The following is a 20,121-nucleotide window of genomic DNA, read 5'->3' on the forward strand; positions in this document are numbered from 1 at the left end:
ATGAGGCAAGCACTCTACCTCTAGACCATACCCTCAGCCCTCTAGTTTATATTCTTATTGTACCCTTCATATGTTTTTTTAGTGGCTGTATTTGGGGTTACAGAATCACTGTCTTTTGTATATTTTAGAAGCAATGTCTTATCAGTTTCTATCAGTATAGAAGATGTACTACTGTATGGTTTATATGACCATTACCTTTCTGTGTATTTGTTCAAATTATTTCCTCTGTAGACATTAATAATCACAAGCACATGAAGTCTTTCCTCCTCTGTTAGACTTTTAGTAATCATTTTTGTTCATTTCTGATACTACTTTTCCTTATTTTTTTCAGTGTTATTCACATCCATTCCTATTTATAGTTCCTTTTAGCACTCTGAATATACTTTGTCAGTTCTCTCTGATCATAATGCTGTCTGAGGGAGCATTTTCTTTCAAATCATTATTTTTCTGTAGGTCCTATGTCATTCCTCTCTGGATTTTTTTTAAGCATTTGTGTTTGCCACTGGCTTTCCAGCCATGTTTCATTGAATCAGATGAGAGGAGGCAATATCTTAATAGCATTGTGTTTTCCTCAATATGAATGTAGGGTATCTTTTTGTTTAGATCTTCTATAATTGATTTTTTCTTAAAAATCCAGGCTACCCAGGGTTTTGCTTTTGCAGATCTTGTACACTTTTTGCAAGATTTATATCTAAATACCTTTTTTTACTATTCATGTAAATAGTGCCATACAATTATAGATTTGCTGTATGTTTATTTCAGGATTTCTGTTGTTGACTTTTTGGGTTTTCTAGATAGATAATCATGTTGTCTGTGAGTCAAGGTAGTGGTGTTTCTTCATTCCCTTTCCGTCATTGCATTGCGAGGACCTTGAGAGGGAGGTAGGCTAGGTGTGGTGACGGGGTTCAGCCTGCTTCTGTTCTGTCTTTGGTGGTAAGGCCAGTTAGTTACCATTACCTTTGAGGTTAGCTGTAGGCTTATATATGTGCTCTTTATCCTGCTGAAAAGTTCCCTGTGTTCCTAGTTTGTTGACCAGGCTGGTGAGACTTTTTATTGTGGTTATTGTGGTCTTTCACTCTGTTCCCACTTATGTCTTTGCATTAGTTTCAAGTTGTCGGACCATTTTTATTTCCGCCGATTGAGAGTCTGTGCCAAGTGGTTGCAATCTCCCTGTCATCTCACCACTGCCACCTGTTATCTTTTCCTGTGCAATTTGAAATTTTCCTGATATGACATAGGACAGATAACTTGTGATTGTGTCTTAAGTATTTTATGTAAACCCTAAAGAGAGTGTTCATGTTGTCGTTGTAGTAGCTGATCCCCCATGCTGGATCTGGGGTAGAAGTCTGCATCGGTCTTCCGTAGGCCTCGTGCCATCCATGAGTCAGTAGCAGGGCTGTAGATGCTCTCACTTCAGTTCTTAAGGTCTGCAGCCTGCTCTAGCCCGGGTCCTGATGTGCCCAGCTTGGTGGTGAGCCTTGAAATTCATGGACAGCATTTAGCTTTTCTGAGAGCTTCTCTCTGCAGGCTCCCTCATATCCTAGATCCCCATAGATACCTTCTTTGGTCCTGTGGGCAAAGAACTGAAGCGGTAAGTAGAGTACTCTGCTTTGTCTATGGACACACACACACACACACACACACACACACACACACACACACACACACACACACACACACGTGTCCCAGTCAAAGCTCTGCATGTCTTCAGACTGGCAAATGTCAGGGTGCTGAGAGAGCTGAAGAATCTGCCACAATATTGACTACTCTAAATCTAAACAATACTAACACTGCAATGTAGATACTAATATTAATGTCTTTATATACTAGGACAAATTTTGGGACTGAAGTGCCCCTTTCTTAAATGAGGAAAGAAGGCCAACTCGCTATGTTTTCATAAGAATTAAATTGTTGGTAGTGTATTCCACATAAAAAAGCTTATTTTTAATAGACATCACAGTGCTCATAAAATCTCCTTTGGAATTAGCAAAGTTATTAGGAGAGAGATGAACTCATCTTCTTTGTCATATATAAAAATTGACTAAATTGTCAGCCCCAGACTAGTCATAATACTTTAGAAGAAAGTATGAAATCAGGCCACTTTATTTTCAGATTCTTTATTCTCAATCGAAAGATGTAACAAATATTTTGTCAGGAGAAGGAGGAAAGAAGGAAGAGATTGATACCTGCATCTCTGAGTACTGTTTCTGCTATACTTTGCCTTATTTCATTTCTGGCAGTTTTGATGATCTGCTTTCATTTGTAAAGAGCTGATAGTCTTCAGAGTCATTTTTCACAGAGAATTTTTTTTTTCTTTTGCCAGTCCTGGGCCTTGGACTCAAGGCCTGAGCATTGTTCCTGGATTCTTTTTGCTCAAGGCTAGCACTCTACCACCTGAGCCACAGTGCTACTTCTGGCTTTTTCTGTATATGTAGTGCTGAGGAATTGAACCCTGGGCTTTATACATGCTAGGCTAGCACTCTACCACTAAGCCACATTCCCACCCTTTCACAGAGAATTCTGACTATTGAATACATGTTGTTCTACTTTTCTTCTTAATAAGAGAAGCAGTGCGATGTATACGTCATTTCTTATCAGGCTGAAGAATAGAGCAAAGCCCTTGTGATAGAAGGCTTAGACTTACAGGGTCCCTGCAGCAGCACAGGTTCCTCTCAGTTCTGCTCACCCTAGGGGTAGATGTGTCTGGGGCCAGCAGAGCTGTATTCCTATCAGTGCTCCAGGCCCGTGAGGTATCCAGCATTTATTGCTGTACTTCTGTGTAAGAAAAAATGATGTAGTAGAGACCAACACAACACTCACCTGCAAATGTTAGTGATGTTTGTAGTGTTTTAGACAAAGTTTCCAATAGCCCAGGGTCATTTAGATGCCAGCAACTGGAATTAGCTTGGGGCCTGCCTGCCCTGCTTGTTGAAATTGAGGGGTTTACCTTCTAATTCTAGCTTTCCAAGAGAAATCTACTTCCTCACTGTATATCTACAATTCCAAATTAGGTAAAAGGAAGTCATTCTTAATGAAAATTAAAACTCTGAAAGTGATCGAGCTCAGGTATTTCTCTAACTCTTACACAGTCTTCCCTGGCCAGCCACGATGACATTCTTTATGTACCCCAGAAGTTATCAAAATCTGCTCATCTTCAAAAATAGAAAATTACTATACAAAGTAGCACAGTTCATTTCCATCAAACCTATGCACATATACATCCTGTTATAATTCTTAATTGTAGATTGCCTAACGTTATGAGAGTGTTATGTACATAGTTGTTATGTTTGATTGCTGGGGGATAATGACTCAAGAGTACATGTTCAGTGGCATGGTTCGAATGTGTTTATGAGCAAGATAAGCTAAAAAATACCAGCAGGAAATAAAAAGGGGTTGGTATTTTCTTCTCTCCCTTCTCTCTCTTCCCTTGCCCCCCAAAAAGTTTATGTTCAGAATAGACATATTTTCTTTCTTCTTTTCGAACCTTTTCTATCCATGTTGGAACTGATGGTGAAGAACAATGGATACAGTGAGCCAAGATGGCTTAGCACTGTGAAGTAAGGGGACAGTAGAAGATCTAAAAGTGCCTAAAAAATGACTTACAACAATAGACAATCCAGAAAGATCTGATTCTTTTCTCCTAATTTGACATAAATTGCTTTTATGTCTTAAGCCCATGATACAGTTATATTGTCAATATAATTAAGATTGAGATGGATTTCTGAACGGGCTACAGATGAGTCAGTGTAAAAACAGACCAACAAACTAGAGAAGTAGTGTGTATACATACATTTGTTTTTAAATTCCTTGTGTTACTTTTTAAGGGAATGTTAGAAAATTCTTTTCAAAAGTAATACCTCTTCAGAAGCATACCTATTCTTAAAATATTTTGTGTCCTGTCTTATATTTCTCAGGCGTATTGGAGAAGATATTCCACCAGAAAAAGATTTTTGAGTTTGAAGTATTATTCAGTCTTCCTTCAATCCAGGATAAGAATGACAATTGCTGTTACATCTTATAAAAGAAAACGTTGGGCCACAGTTACAATACAGAGGCATTGGCGTGCTTGTGTACAAAGAAGAAAAGATCAACAAAGATATAAACTGCTGAAATCTTCATCCCTTGTAATCCAGTCCATGTTTCGAAGATGGAAGCAACGGAAAGTTCAACGTGAAGCAAAAGCTGCAGTAACCTTGCAAAGAGCTATTCGAAAATGGCGCGTCCGGAAACAAGCGAAGACAAGGTCTGCCATCATCATACAGTCGTGGTACAGAATGCACAGGCAGTTACAGAAGTATGTGTATACTAGATCTTGCATTGTTGTCATTCAAAGAAGCTTTCGGTGCTTTCAAGCCCGCAAGTTATATAAAAGAAAGAAAGGATCTGCCCTGACTCTGCAGAAGTACTTCAGAGCCTACCTGAAGGGCAAGGCTGAGCGCGCCAGCTACTTACAGAAGCGAGCTGCGGCCATCCGGCTGCAGTCTGCTTTCAGGAGAATGAAAGCTCGCCACATGCACAGGCAAGCTAGAGCTGCTTGTCTGTTGCAGTCATACTGGAGAATGAGACGGGACAGACTTCGCTTTTTAAATCTTAGGAAGACGGTTATCAGATTGCAGGCGTGTGTGAGAAGAAATCAGCAGTTGCAGAAATACAGGAAGATGAAGAGAGCTGCTGTCATAATTCAGACTCATTTCCAAGCTTGTGTTTCAGCCAGGAGAGTTCGAGTAGCCTACCAAAAGACGCGGTCTGCTGTCATCGTTCTCCAGTCCACCTACAGAAGGCTGAAAGCCAGGAGTGCGTTTCTTCATATCCGCAAATCTGTCATAAAGATTCAGTCGTATTTCCGGGCTTATATTTCAAGAAAGCAATTTCTGCTCCTAAGAAACACTGCCATCAAGTTGCAATCCATTGTCAGGATGAAGCAAGCCCGTGGACACTATGCACAGTTAAGAGCGGCTGCCTTGTCGATCCAGCGACGCTACAGGGCCAGCAAGCTGGCTGTGTGCAGGAGAAAGGAGTATTTACAGGTGCGGGAGTCTTGTGTCACCCTGCAAGCTGTATGTAGAGGGTGGCTGGTCCGCAAGCAGATACGGACGCAGAGGCAAGCGGCGGTGGTCCTGCAGTCTTACTTCAGAATGAGAAAGACGAGGCGGCACTACCTGCACACCTGCGCCGCAGCTCTACTCCTCCAGAACCGCTACCGCGCCCACAGAGCGCAGCTCACCCAGCGGAAGGCCTTCCTGCAAGTCAAGAGAGCCGCCACCTGCTTGCAAGCAGCCTACAGAGGGCACCGAGCTCGCCGGCTCATCAAACGGCAGTCTGCCGCCGCTGCCAGAATTCAAACTGCTTTTAGAGGCTACATCCAAAGGGTGAAATATCAATCTGTGCTGCAGTCTGCTGTCAAGATCCAGAGATGGTTCCGGGCACGCAAGGCCGCTCGGGAATTAAGAACTCGCTTTTTAAAGGTAAGGGTGGCTACGATTGCACTCCAGTCTGCCTGTCGGGGCTGGAAAGTCCGGAGGCAGCTGAGAGCGGAACACCGGGCTGCGGTGAAGATCCAGTCTGTGTTCCGAAGGGTCCGGGCCCAGAGACAGTTTAAATGCTGGCAAACGGCAGCCCTGGTCCTGCAGCAGCACCTGCGAGCGTGGAGGGCCGGGAGGCAGCGGCGCAGGGACTACATTGAGCTCCGCCGTGCCACGCTGGTGCTCCAGGCCGCGTGGAGGGGGAGGACGCTGAGGAGGGAGCTCCGGAGGCGGCACGCCTGTGCCGTCGTCATACAGGCCCACTACAGGGCGCACCTTCAACAGGGCAGGTGGAGGGCCATCAGGACAGCCGCGCTCCTCATCCAAAGGCATTATCGGGCCTACCGGATTGGAAGGGAACAGCACCGTTGGTATTTGCAAACCAAAGCAGCCGTCATCACTTTGCAGTCAACTTACCGTGGGCTGAAAGTGAGGAAAAGAATAAAGGATTGGAACAAAGCTGCAGTCACTATACAGTCTAACTACAGAACTCACCAAGCCCGGAAGAAATACACAACTTACAGACGTGCTGCCGTTGTAATTCAGAGATGGTATCGGAGCATTCAAATTGCAAACCAGCAGCGAAAGGAATATCTTCACCTAAAGCAAGCCGCGGTGACAATCCAGGCTGTCTATAGAGGCACCAGGGTGCGTCGGCAAATCCAACACATGCACAGGTCTGCCACTTGTATTCAAGCAGTGTTTAAAATGCATCAGTCAAGGTCACGATACCACGCAGTGAGAAGAGCAGCTGTTGTAATTCAAGTAAAATTCAGAGCCTATCATAAAGGCAAAACTCAGCGAGCAGAGTACCTCAGGGTTTTGAAGGCCACTCGTACTCTCCAGGCAAGTTTTAGAGGAGCAAGAGTCAGGCAGGCTGTGAGAAAGAGGCAGGTGGCAGCAACGCTCATTCAGTCGTCCTATAGAAGATACAAGCAGCGCGCATACTACACCAAGTTAAAGAAGGTGACACAGACAGTGCAGCAAAGATACCGAGCCCTGAGGGAAGGAAGGAGACAGTTGCAGAGGTACAGCCGGCTCCGGTGCTGTGTGGTGCTCCTGCAGGCTGCTTACAGGGGGAGGATGGCCAGGAGACGCGTGAAAGCGATGCATTCGGCTGCCGTTCGTATTCAGAGGAGATTTAGAACTCTGATGCTGAGAAGAAAATTCCTCTGTCTCCAGAAAACTGTGATTTGGGTTCAAAGACAATACCGTGCAAAGCTCTTTGCCAGGCATCAGTCACAACAGTTTCTGTTGTTGCGAAGGGCAGTTGTTCAAATCCAGTCATCCTGTAGAGGGTGGATAGTTAGGAAGAAGGTGCGAGAGATGCACAGGGCTGCTACTTGCATCCAGGCTGCTTTCAGGATGCACAGAGCGCGTGTGAGATACCAGGCCTTGAAACAGGCCTCCGCGGTGCTCCAGAAGCAACACCGGGCAAACAGAGCTGCTGCACGGCAGAGGTGGCATTTTATCAGACTAAGAAGGTCTGCTGTGATCCTCCAAGCTGCCTTTAGGGCCATGAAAGCCAGAAGACACCTGAAGAAGATGCATTCGTCTGCAGCCCTTATTCAGAGCAGATTCAGGTCTTTTGTGATGAGGAAGAGATTCATTTCTCTCAAAAGAGCTGCTATTTTTGTTCAGAGGAAATACCGAGCCACCATTTATGCCAGACATAAGAGGCACCAATTCTTGGAGTTACGAAAGGCAGCTGTTACGATCCAGTCATCTTACCGGAGATTGATGGTGGAGAAGAGGTTGCGAACCATGCACAGGGCCGCAGCTCTCATTCAGGCCACTTTTAGAATGCACAAAGCGTACGTGGTATTTCAGCGGTGGAAACGTGCCTCCATCCTAATTCAACAGCGTTACCGAACGTACCGAGCTGCCAAATTGCAAAGAGAGAATTTTACTAGGCGATGGCATTCCGCTGTGGTCATTCAGGCTGCCTATAAAGGGATGAAAGCAAGACAGCTCTTAAAGAAAAAACACAGGGCTGCTGTCATCATACAAAGCACATATCGAATGTCTAAGCAGCGTTGTTGTTACCAGAAGCTTCAGTGGGCTACACGAGTAATACAAGAATATTATAGAACAAATAAAAAACTGAAAGCTCTTCAGCTCCATGCAAGTTGTACTGATACAAGTTTTCAAGTCATGACCAGAAGGAAACAGGCTGAGAAAGAACATGAGGCCGCCATTGTTATTCAGAAGCATTTCAAAGCCTGTAAAACAAGGAGACGTTATCTCCGCCTTAGAGCAACAGTTGTTTCTGTCCAGAGAAGGTACAGAGCATTAGCTGCAAGACATTCCCAAGCAGCTGGCTCGGTAGAGCCATCTTTCAGAGGATTTAAGGTAAGGGGATATCTAGCATAAGCACCTGGGTGCCAAACCATTCATTCTCCCCAGTCCACGGGGCTGAGTTGTTTATCTGCTTTAAAAAACAACCCCTGATATTTATTACACAGTATAGATTGTGTGTCAGTAAAAATAAAAATTAACGGGTCAGAAATCTGCACAAACGATTCAAGCTGCCTTTAGATGCATAAAAGTTAGACAGAAGCCAAGAAATAGATGTCTAACAAAACGATGTGGTCCCGTTAACTGACTGCACTCAGCTGTTACAGAATTAAAACTCAGGCTAAGCGGTGGCTCATGCCTATAACCATAGCGATTCAGGAGGCTTGAGATCTGAGGATCAAGGTTCAAAGCCAGCAGAGACAGAAAAGTCCTTGTGATACTTATCTCTAGTTCCCTCCCAAGCATGAGGGCATAAGCCTTGAGATAAAGCTATGGGACAAGTGCCCAGGCCCACAAAACAAACAAAAACTCAATAGTCATGTTAACTAGCCTACACTTCATTATTACGCAATTAACACTCAGGTGAGGCTGTTCCCAGGGGGGCTGTTATGCTTAGAAAGGGTCTGTAACACTGTGGACTTGCTTGTTCACAGGAAGCAGAGCGTCCAGTGCAGAGAGCCGCAGCGCCCGTGCAAAGCACTCCTCCCGCCCTGCGCACGCGGGAGCGCGCTGCCCTGCGCCTCCAGTCCTTCCTGCGCATGGCTCTTCACCGCAGGAGATTTCTTCGGCAGAAGAGAGCTGCGGACACCTTACAGCAGCATTTCAGGACCTGGAAAGCCCGCAAACAGTTTTTACTATATAGAAAAGCTGCGGTGGTTTTACAAAACCGCTACAGAGCCGTTCTGGCTGCAAAACATCAAAGACAAGTTTATTTACAAACCAGGAGCTGTGTTATCATTATTCAAGCTGCAATAAGAGGATTCATACAGAAAAGGAAGTTTCAGAATATTAAGAAGAGTGCCATAAAAATGCAGGTATTTGTATATTTTACTTACAGATACAACTTTCAGTCTGTTATCTGACTCTTTATAAATGAAATTGCGGTCATAAAGAATAATATTCTGATTATTTTGTTTTGAAATGGAGCATTTGCGAATGGGAAACACTCCATGACTTCCTCTGTGCTGGGCTCAGCAGCTCCTTCTTGGTGCCCTGTTGGGAGAATATGTCTTGTTTCTACTGTGAAGAAATTCAAGATTAAATGGTGTTTTGCACACTATAGGTCAAATAGGATAACGTTATTTCTCTGCTGATCTGTAAACCAGACCTATTAAGAGAGCTAGACTTTATTTGAGACTTATTTAATCAATTTCTCAGCATGTGAGAAATGTAGCGTCTTATCTCTTTTAAAATAGAGAAGTGAGAAAAGGTGAATTAATTGGTGAGGGCTAGAATGAAATGGAGTCAGGAAGTGAACCTGAGATCTTCACCTGTTTGTTCTGCCTGCAGTGGGCTGGGCTTTCGGCCTACAGGTGATATTTTGCTACATCCTAGTGTTAAGCTTACGTTTTTGTTCAGGTGCTGGAAATGTGACACATCTGTCCTGAGTGTGAGGAAGGCCGAGTGAGAACTGGAGTGAATAAGAAAGGGCAATTTTAAGGAGAAGTGTGTGTGTGACTGGAAGCAGAAGGGCTGTCGTAAGTTATTTCTGGCCAGGGAGAGCTTCCTAGAGTGGATGCCATTTAAATTGAAATGTTAGGCTAAAGGATGTGTTGGAAATAGTCATGTAAAATGTGTGGAGAGACTATTCCAGATGGAGGAGGTAGTGTGTGGGGGGCGGGGGGGGGGGAAGCAATAAATAGTGATAAAAATCTAGGCTTGCCATCGAGGAAGTAACATTGTGGATCGCTTTGGGATATAAAGATAAAACATTGATGTATAATCTTCCAGATGAAGACTAGTTATGAATAGTGTAAGCAGTACACAGCTTTAGACTTAAGTCTACAGAGCATAACAATTCAAGGATATTTAGAGAAGCAGCCAACAAATGGTATTTAGAGGGAAAGAAGAAATCAAAAAGATTATGGTGTCTAGAAGCCAAGGATTAAGAGACAGAGGAGAGAGAGCTCCAGATCCCAGTATTCAAAATGGAGAGGTGGACAAGCTGGACATGCCAGTTGGTTTATTTAACTGAAATTACAAAGAGACCAAACAACAATCTTGCGTGGGGAGGGGTCACCTTTCTTAGAGAATTATAAAATTATATTTTACACAAGAGTTTTTGCTTTTAACAATAATCTCAAACTTTGGGATCACCTGTAGTCTCTTATTGTACTAATTGTGGCCCCTACCTCCCTTATCTAATTAGTATGGGGAACACTAATAGAGATCTTCATCACCTTCCCATGAGATCTTTGCAAATTTTCACTAAGAAAAGCTCCCCTTATTTTCTGGTGTGACACTAACTTATTTTCTCTAGGTCCTTGATTTCCTCATCCCTAATTTAGAGAAAACGTTGCTGCGTCTCTTGTTAGTTTATTTTTTGTCATTCATAGTTTTTGGTGTTTAATTCAGTAAGTTGTAGTTGATAGCCACAGGGCTACCAAACTTGGATGATCAGAGGGACGGGAGTTGGCTGCAGGCCGACTGAACATGCATGGTGTGGGAACTATTCCACTTCATCCCTTCTCCTGGGAGGTGGGCTAGGGGCTGTGCTCATTTCTTTTCCATTTCTCTACATGGGTTGAGGAGATGAAGACCTGAACGGTACAGAACTAGCCCCTGTAAAGTATTTGTTAAAGTAGGTCTAGGTGGGCTAGCAGACAGCCACAGGGTATGTGTGATAAAGCATACAGTAGGCATTCACCACAGCAAATGTTGTTGCCCTTTGAGAGCTAGACACATATTTCATCCTTGTTGTATTGATGTGTTTAATAGGTTGCATGGAGAAGATACAAGGCAAAGAAATACTTGTGTAAAGTGAATGCCGCCTGCAAGATTCAAGCCTGGTATAGGGGTTGGAGAGCACGCAGAGAATATCTAGCCCTATCAAACGCTGTTAGAATTGTTCAGCGTTGCTTCCATGCCAAGCAGGAGAGGACCCGGTAACGTATCACAGCGCATGTGCAGTAGCCAAGGCCTAATGCAAAGAGCACTGGTTGGATTTTTTCTTTTAAATATTTGCAATGTTTACATCATGTGGCTTTTTTTCCTGTGTATGTGTGGTGTGTGTGTGTTTGTGTGTTGGTGTGTTTGTGTGTTGGTGTGTGTAGGGGACGGATGTTTTCTTCATTGAAAAAACAAATATATTCCTTGTTCCTGGGGCTTTCTTAGTTCTTCAGAGATGCAGCATAGGCTTGATAATATAATTTAGTCAAAATGTTTAATTCAAAGGCATAGGAATGTAGGAAAGGATAGAAGAGTGGGAAGTGAATAAAATGATGTAGTTGTTTCTGATTCCTAATTAGTGCATTAAATCATTGTTAAAATTAGTTTCTGGGAAAATTCCTTTTTATACTTCAAAACAAATTGTGTTCTTCCCCGTCCTCTTGTGTGTGGTGCTGGGAATCAAGCCAGGCTGCGCACGTGCTGGGCCGGTGCTCCTCACTGATAGCGCCTCACGCCTTGGGATTTGTTCTGAGACAGGGATTTGCAGTGTGTGGGCCAGGCTGGGGGCCATTGGCTTCTCTTCCCCGTGTCCCAGTGCAGGGATTAGAGGGCCACACCCGCATGCCTGGACATTCTCTACGCTCTTTATCCTTAGGGAGCATGGCTTTAATTACCCACTGTGTCTACTCAAATTTGATTTTCTGTTCATTCTATCACATTTGTGGAAACCATTACTAGATGTTCCCTTTCTCTTCTCAGTGCCATAGTATAAGAATTTTTCTTCGTATCCCAGGATTGAACTCTTGCGTCAGTGCTTGTTTTTAAGGCCCTTTTAGGAGAGCATGTCGCAGTTTGCGGAACTCCGGACCAAGTCCGTAGGTGCAAGCCGGGCTTAATTATAGATAGTGTTCTTGCTGTCCTTATTAAGGATTACTGTCTTGTTTTTCTGTATCAAAATGGTGAATTTTTCTTAGTGATACTGAGCCTTCTTTTCTAAGAAGCATGGGAAAGAGAACCTAATCTTTGGATTTTTTTTGGCAATACCCAAGGACATATATCAAAGTGCACTATTTTCTTTTCATATAAATGCCCCTGTCGGATTTGATGCTATTTGTCTCCCAGTCTGTCTTCTTAACAATCCTGTTCTCTCAGAGACTTGGCCTTTATTCTTTATTTCAGTGTTCACCCTTTTCCCTAGGCTTTTATTTGGACCCCACTCATCACTTTCTTTTGATCTTGCCCAGAATTATTTGTCACACCACATTCTTTACTCAGTGAGCATCCTCTGTTGAAAAACAACTCCTCCTTTTCCTTCCCCTCTCCATCCCTCTCTCCTGCCCACCCCTCTTTCTTCTCCCCTCTCCCTGCCCCTGTGTGCCTACAGTTTTGATTGCAAGAGCTAAAATATGGAATATACGTTTTCACTTGCTTTTCTAGTGTCAATGCCTTTCTTATATTTTCTCAGTATTTAAAGGCGGGGAGAGCAATACACACTTATTGAATAGATTCAAGTATTTTGAAACTTCTTTCTAACAACTACTTTTTAGGTTTTTGAAGATGAGAACATCAGTAGTTATCATACAGAGAAAATGGAGAGCAACACTTTCTGGAAGAGTTGCTCATGAACAAGTCATGGAAAAAGTAGGTAAAATAAAAACCTATTTATGAAGACCCACTTTAAGAAACAGAAAACAAATATTCTCAAAACCCGACTATGCACTGATCTTAGACACATCTATTGCAATCAGTTAAAAATTACATCATCTGTAAAAATGCAGTTTCTTGGTGTTTTTGTATATGTATATATACATATATTGAAAGATTCTTTAAAGTTTGAAATATCTTCAGTCTTTTTGGAGAAAATTGTAATAAGTAGCAGATAATTAGTATAACATGGTAAATGCTCTGTAGACCACCATTGACAATCTGTTTAAAATATTTCATGTAAATTTCTAGAATATAATGCCCCTTTTTTAGTAAATAAATTAAATTTTTATTGACAAATCTCACTTCTAATTGAAATAACCTCTTTTGAGTTGAATATTTATGTCCCTCTGTCATGTAAATACAAGCTAATAACCTCACCTAGTTGTTAATTGCATAGTCTACATAATATAAATGCTGGTTTTCTTTAGGACCGTGCTCCAAATATAATTTTGCTTCTGTACCTTGACTTACGAGCTAACACTATTGGAAATATTGTACAATAAATGATTATAAGTATTTGGGGTTAAAATGGAATTTATAATAATTAAGTTAATTCATTTTTGTTTATATACTTTGATGGGAGGGTTATACGAAATAAGCACTGATTTCTTTAACTCTAGGACATAGTAATGCGATTACTACTCTAGTACTTTTTTATTCTCTCTTCTAGGGTTTAGAACAGAAAGCCCGCGTTAGCCTTCTTCCTTTCGCTGCAGCTGCGTTTTTCCACCTGTGTGCTCTTCGAATCCAGAGAGCATATAGACTTCACGTGGCTCTGCGGAATGCGCGGAGACACGTGGATTCCGTCATCTGCATTCAGGTTAGCTGCTTCTCTGCAGTAAAACTGGAAGGTGCAATATTTTTCTTGAAAAATGATGATATGTAACTGACAACGTGCAAATATCTTATCCTATGGCCATATAGTAGGCTGTCATTGCGTAACTATCAGCATGATTCGAGGGTTAGAAACTGGTTGCTACTTTATATCATAGAAATAAAGTTTTGAATTCTCCTGGGATGTCACTGCTCATGTGCTTGCCTGCCGGTGAAGTCAGAAGGCTCTGCTGCTCCGGCCTTGCCAACAGTGACCTCAAAAGACATCCTGATATTTTGCCATTCAAATGAATTGGAATGGTTCTCTCTCATTTTTGTTTGGATTTATTTGATTGCTAACAGTCCTAAAATATTTTTTCCATTTGTTATTCATCTAAGTTCTTATTCTTTTATTGTGTACTTGAAACAATGTTTTATGTATACTCTGCCCACTTTTCTATCAGATGTCCTTTTTTATTATGATTGATAGTCATTGTCTATTCTGGAGAAGACTTACCTTATTTGTATATATTTAGCATATTTACACACGAAGTACTGGGTAGAAGACATAAATTGGCAAGCATTGCAGTTGGATAGAAATTGTACATGAATTGTAAGATAAAGGCAGGCCTGTTCAGGGTTAAGTACATAGCCACCCATTCATCCAACACAGGCTGGGAGGGTTTGCACTAAATGGGGAGCAGGAATTGTCACCGGAACGGATCAGAAGGTACTGTCCCATTCTGGGTTTTTTTTTTCTTTCATGACTATGTGTTCATGTGTATGTGCATGGTATGTGTTTGCACAATTTACAAACCGGAAGTAAAAATGAATTTAAAAAACCACCTTTCCTATGTTTTAAACAGAAATGGTTTCGGAAAAGAATACAACAAAAAAGATTGATTGAAATTGAGCGTGAGGCTCAAGAATGTCTGAAACGCCAAAACGGAGCTGCGTCAGTAATACAGAAAGCAGTGCGCCAGTTCCTTCTCTGCAAAAGACAGGAAAAATTGAATAGTGGAATCATCAAGATTCAGGTAAGTGAAAATTCTGTAATTTTAGTATAATATTAGAACCACACTAATATTGGAATTGACAAGTCTCTAGTTGTATCCTATGAATTTGGAGGAAAACTATTTTCATTGCATTAATAGGTACGTGTTGAAAATATTACAGGCTGTAATGATGAAGTCACTGGGTTTTATTTATTTTTGAAGGCATTATGGAGAGGTTACTCTTTCAGGAAAAAAAATGATTGTAAGAAAATTAGAGCTATACGACAAAGTCTTCAAGCTGTGAACCAGGAGATTCGAGAAGAAAACAAGCTCTACAAAAGAACTGCGCTCGCTCTTCACTATCTCTTCACATCTAAGCACCTTTCTGTCATTCTTGATGCTTTAAAGAACCTGGGTGAGTTTGTCATAACCACATCTTGTTTAAAAAGAGGGGAGGGAGGGAAGGAGGGAGGGAGAGAGGGAGGGAGGGAGAGAGAGAGTGAGAGAGAAAGAGAGAGAGAAAGAGAAAGAGAGAGAGAGAGAGAGTGTTGTGTGTCTGTGTTGGTTCTAGGGCTTAGACTCACACTCAGGGCCTGGGCCCTAATTCTCTACCACTTGAGCCCCAGGTCCATGTCTAGCTTTCTGGAGGTTAGTTGGAAAGAAAAGCCGCATGCATTGTTGTTCTTGCCCAGGCTATCTTCTAACGGCTGTCCTCAGGTCTCAGCCTCTTGCATAGCTAGGATTATAGGTGTGAGCCAGTGGTGCCTGGCACGGATTTTCGCATTTTTTATTTGGGTTTTCTCTCTTTCCCTTTCAGAGGTAGTGACTAGATTGTCTCCACTTTGTTGTGAGAACATGGCGAAGAGTGGAGCAGTGTCTAAAATATTTGTTTTAATCCGGAGTTGTAATCGTAGTGTTCCTTGTATGGAAGTCATCAGATACGCCATTCAAGTCTTATTTCATGTTGCTAAGGTAGGTGTTAATGTTAGCAATGAAATAACTAATGAAGAAATGTCATCATTCATGCTCACGAGTCTGTTGGGAAAAATGCTTAATCTGTTAGCATAGCTATATGTACAAACTGTAATTTTTGTACAGTTTAATCTTGTCTTTATTACTAGCAGTGACTAACATGTATTATGTGTGTCTACATGCAGATATCTTCATTAGTTAATTTAATCCTGTTAGTATTCCTCTAAAGTAGTTCCTAATCCATTTTATGGAGAAGGGATACCACTACTTCTAGAATCTGAGTGCAATCCAAAGCATTGGGATGGAGGATTTAGTTTCCTACACACCTCTTAACTGCAACTTAGACCACTTTACCTGATATTTTTATACTGAGTATAGTAGTCACTAAGAACTCAAAACTAAGGCCAAATAGCCTGGATTTTAATCCCAGATCTGCAGGCCATACATAGGTCAGTCTCTCTGTGCTTTACTTTCCACAACTGTAAAATCAGTAGTAGTATCTGTCCCAATGCTATTGCCTAGGTGAAATGAGTTACTAGCCCTGCAGTGCTTCTATAAATATGCTTTGTAAGGTTAGTTATTGATGTTTTGTAATTTTTACCAAATTAGCATCGTTACAATGCAAATTTCAATGTAAATCTGCTAACTTACAAGTAGATAAATGAGTCATTCAAAAATATGTCAAACTCAAAATTACTGTTTTATTTTAAAGTAAGCTCATCTTTCTCTCAAGAAGCCAGCAGTTGGGTAACTAATTAGGTCTTACTTTTATTCGTTATCCTAAACTGCAGCTGCCTTTTTCCTCAGAGATTATTTACTAATAACATGGTCTCATATTTAGCACTTTGCTTTTATTTCAAGCTCTCCTTTGCGATTTCAGATGTGCTTTCTGTGTGCACGTAGGTGTGTATTGACTGTAGGTGAGGCTGGGAAGTAGGTGGGAGAGAAAAGGTGAAGAGGCAAGCAAAGTGTGCAGAGAAGCAGCCCCAGCGGCGGAAACGGACGGCCATCGCGAGAAGTCCTGTCCCCTGACTGAGCGGGCTCCGGACCACTGGCTCTGAACTGCTTACAAGAATGATTTCATTTTAACCGCTAATTAGATGCTTTTCTCTTCCAGTATGAGAAAACGACCTCAGCGGTTTACGAGGTCGACAACTGTGTGGACACGCTCCTGGAGCTTCTGCAGATGTACCGAGAGAAGCCTGGCGACAGAGCGGCAGACAAGAGCGGCAGCATCTTCACAAAAACGTGCTGCTTGTTGGCCGTTTTGTTGAAGACAAGAAATCGAGCCTCTGTAAGTATTCATCGGTTATTTTTATTCATCAGTTATCTTTTTGAGGTTGTTTTTCTGTATTCCTTTTTTTTTTTTTTTTTTTTTTTTTGTCTAAGACTTTAAAGTTTTCCTATAGTAGTTATCACACTAAAATAGGGTTTGGTAATGTGTTCCAGCCTACCTTTCACACTGGTAAGAAATGAATTCAGTGAGTGAGAGAGTGGATAGAGAAGAGAGGGTAAAAATAGAGAAATATGAAAGAAACTGAAGTCGAGGGCTAGGCTCTGGTGCAGGGGTAGCGAGCCTGCACAAGTCTCTAGATTTAGATTTATTCACTCCTTAGCACTGGACACAAAAGGACTGTGTGTCTGTGTGCATATACACACATGCGTATCTGCATTTCCCTGTCATCCTTTTACAATCATAAACATTTCAAGGTTTTTCTGTGACACGACCTTTGCCTCTTCTCCCCAGTTGCAACAATGAACATGGAGTAATCATAGTCGGGGACTAGATTGCTTAGTTCGTTGACTTTGTTTTGGTAACAGTGGAGACCACTGAAGAATTTTAACCCAAGCATGGAAATGTCCATATAAACTGTAACATCACCCTGGCTACTGGATGGGGAATGGATTGGGGAGGGCAAATGTAAGGAGGACGGAAGGGTAGATGTGTCCCTGGACAAGAGGTTATGTCTACCTAGCTGGGGTTGTGTCAGAGGTGAAGGGATGGCCTTGAAGCTTTGAAGAGGCAGAGTTCACAAGGCTGGCTTCCTTAATTGTGTGCCCCTCCTGTGTTCAGCGTGGAGTCAAGTGGGTCACTTTTGGATATTTGTCTGTCTTAGAATTAATTGGCTTTTGTAAAATTCGTTCATAATTTAAATCAATCTACCTGCTGAATGAGCTGTGCTCTTGATTGTTAAAAGCTCAGAAGCTTACTGCATATTGGTGATGGTAATTGATTTTTCTATTCTAGAAAGATAGAGGAAAAATTAAATTTTAGGTTTTAATAAATGTACCTTTTCTCTTTTAGGATGTAAGAATTCGATCCAAAGTTGTTGACTGTATTTACAGTCTTTACAAACTCACCGCTCGTAAGCATAAGGTGAATACTGAAAGAATACTTTGTAAACAAAAGAAAAGCGCTTCGGTCGTCATCCCCTTGCTTCCAGAAACCCCCATGAGGACCAGGATAGTCTCCAGGTAAGCAGAGCAGTGTGTCATCCTTGCTTTGTTTCTAAATATGTCTTACTGCTTCCCATAAGTGAGGGGTTTTGGGTGGTACTGGGGTTTCGAACTCAGAGTGCTCTACCACCTGAGCCATATTCCCAGCCCTTTTTGCCTCTGATTATTTTCTCAGACAGGCCTTTCCATTTTTGTCCAGGTCTCCCAACTGTGATCCCTTTACAACTATGTACAGCTGGGATTTTAGTCATATGCTACCATGCGCAACTCTTTAAGCTTTTTACTTGTATTGTCAGGGTGATGTCTATAAGGGTTGCAGTTCCACACTCGGGTAGTGAGCACATTTCTTGTCAAACCTTCTCCCTCATTTTTATCCCACCTTCCCTCTCCTCCAGTATGTTTACAACATATTGTCTTGTTAGTATTGCTGTTGCATTGGTTCGCCTTTTACCCTTTGTCTCACCATCTTGATCTTCTCTTCCCTTCCCTAATTCAGATAAACATATACAATACCCAAGGTACCAAAATCAAATACAGTGACGACAGGGGCTAAACCAGAGGGAAGATAAAATAAAAAAAGAAAGAATTTACATAGTCCATTAAAAATAATAACAACAATGATAAACCACTCGATTCCATATCTTAGAGATCGTTTTGCTTAGTATCATCTTATGTGATCATATGTACCTAGCTATTAAGCTATTGTGATCATCTGCTAGGACTATCCTAGACATAGACTAATTATTACCAGTTCAAGAAACCACAGAGTCTATGTCTCTTTGGATCTGGCTCACTTTGCAAAGACCCTGAATATCAACCTGTTTTTACTGAAATGGTGTGTTTCTAACTTGTTACCCTGGCTGTTCTTGCTCTGAGGTCCTGAGTAAATAGGACAATAGGAATGAACTACCTTGCCTAGACAAGGTAATATTCTTTTTTTTTTTTTTTTTCCAGTCCTGGGCCTTGGACTCAGGGCCTGAGCACTGTCCCTGGCTTCTCTTTGCTCAAGGCTAGCACTCTGCCACTTGAGCCACAGCGCCACTTCTGGCCATTTTCTATATATGTGGTGCTGGGGAATCGAACCCAGGGCTACATGTATACGAGGCAAGCACTCTTGCCACTAGGCTATATTCCCAGCCCACAAGGTAATATTCTTGACAGTGGAGAACCAACATAGAATAAAGGTAGAATTTTTGGTAACCCTAAAGGAGATAATGAAGTAATACTACTGTAACTTTGTCTATTTGATAACACTAAGGTGACTATTGTAAATTTCCACAATAAGAGCAATGTATAATTTTTAGTGATTTCAGAAATACTTTGTCTCGTGGCCTTAGTCCTCCTATAAGCCTTCTGAATTTGGACATTTCTCCTGGAGACGTTCACTGTGGGCCTGAGGAGTAGTTATTGTAGCTTCTGTACAACTTAGCACAAGCCTGGTGACTACATGGGTAGAGAGCAGCACGGAGTTCTCCTAACAGACACTGACTGGAAATCACCTCTGGTGTGAAATGGCTGAGTCCCGGAGCATGACAAGTAAAGTTAGAGCTGAGGACAGAGTGGGGGAAATGTTGACTCACACATTTTGTCTTGGGAAGGCCTGGGAAAGCTGACAGAAGTGAGGACAATACAAGTGAGCGATGGGAAGAGCAGACCATGCCAAGCTTAGGTATTTGCAGAGAAGCCACATTGGTTAAGAGGAGACTTTACTAATGTGACTTTCTTTTTTTTTTAAACAGGCTGGAACCGGCTTGGGTTTTGAGAAGAGACAGTATGGATGAAGTGAAGAATTCCCTGCAAGCTATTCAAATGCTGATGGATACACTTGGCATTCCTTATTAGTAAATGTAACTAACTATTTTCAGTGTGGACAGTCTAAAGAATATTGTAGCTGATCATGAGTATGTAAAGTATCTTCCTGCTTTTGCTGTATAGTTTTTTAAATCTGAGTTTGTATTAAAAATAAACACATGTATTTTTAGTAACTCGAACTGCTTATTGAATTCTTCCTTGTTTTTAGTTTTAAATATATAACAAGCTAGTATGTCACAAGATTACAGTACTGTTATTCATTGTCTATTACCTTAAAGTATAATATTAGTTTGAATATAAACCAGTCCAAAGGAAAACACAACTAGATTACTGTTTTTTTTTAAATTTTCTTTAAGTAGTTCTTCAAAGGAGTTGTCATTTAAGAGAGAAGTTTATTAACACAATGTGTCCTGATCAAAGTCACCCTTTCAACATTC

At 41.7% G+C, this 20,121-nt stretch overlaps 1 protein-coding gene across 1 annotated transcript in view; it reads left to right on the forward strand.

Annotated features, from left to right (window-relative positions):
• Aspm (assembly factor for spindle microtubules) overlaps nucleotides 1–19,859 on the forward strand; it is a 41,630-nt gene extending 21,771 nt beyond the window's left edge. Inside the window, exons 18-28 of the mRNA XM_048358257.1 lie at nucleotides 3,915–7,874; nucleotides 8,474–8,854; nucleotides 10,758–10,924; nucleotides 12,476–12,569; nucleotides 13,306–13,455; nucleotides 14,315–14,485; nucleotides 14,666–14,858; nucleotides 15,261–15,415; nucleotides 16,533–16,709; nucleotides 17,721–17,890; nucleotides 19,612–19,859. Of these exons, the coding sequence (XP_048214214.1) occupies nucleotides 3,915–7,874; nucleotides 8,474–8,854; nucleotides 10,758–10,924; nucleotides 12,476–12,569; nucleotides 13,306–13,455; nucleotides 14,315–14,485; nucleotides 14,666–14,858; nucleotides 15,261–15,415; nucleotides 16,533–16,709; nucleotides 17,721–17,890; nucleotides 19,612–19,714 (5,721 nt within the window). The 3' untranslated portion in view covers nucleotides 19,715–19,859. The remainder of the gene's footprint in view (nucleotides 1–3,914; nucleotides 7,875–8,473; nucleotides 8,855–10,757; nucleotides 10,925–12,475; nucleotides 12,570–13,305; nucleotides 13,456–14,314; nucleotides 14,486–14,665; nucleotides 14,859–15,260; nucleotides 15,416–16,532; nucleotides 16,710–17,720; nucleotides 17,891–19,611) is intronic.
• The last annotated feature ends 262 nt before the right edge of the window (nucleotides 19,860–20,121 follow it).

This window comes from Perognathus longimembris, chromosome 11 (assembly GCF_023159225.1).
Source record: "Perognathus longimembris pacificus isolate PPM17 chromosome 11, ASM2315922v1, whole genome shotgun sequence".
NCBI classification, from domain to species: Eukaryota; Metazoa; Chordata; class Mammalia; order Rodentia; family Heteromyidae; genus Perognathus; species Perognathus longimembris.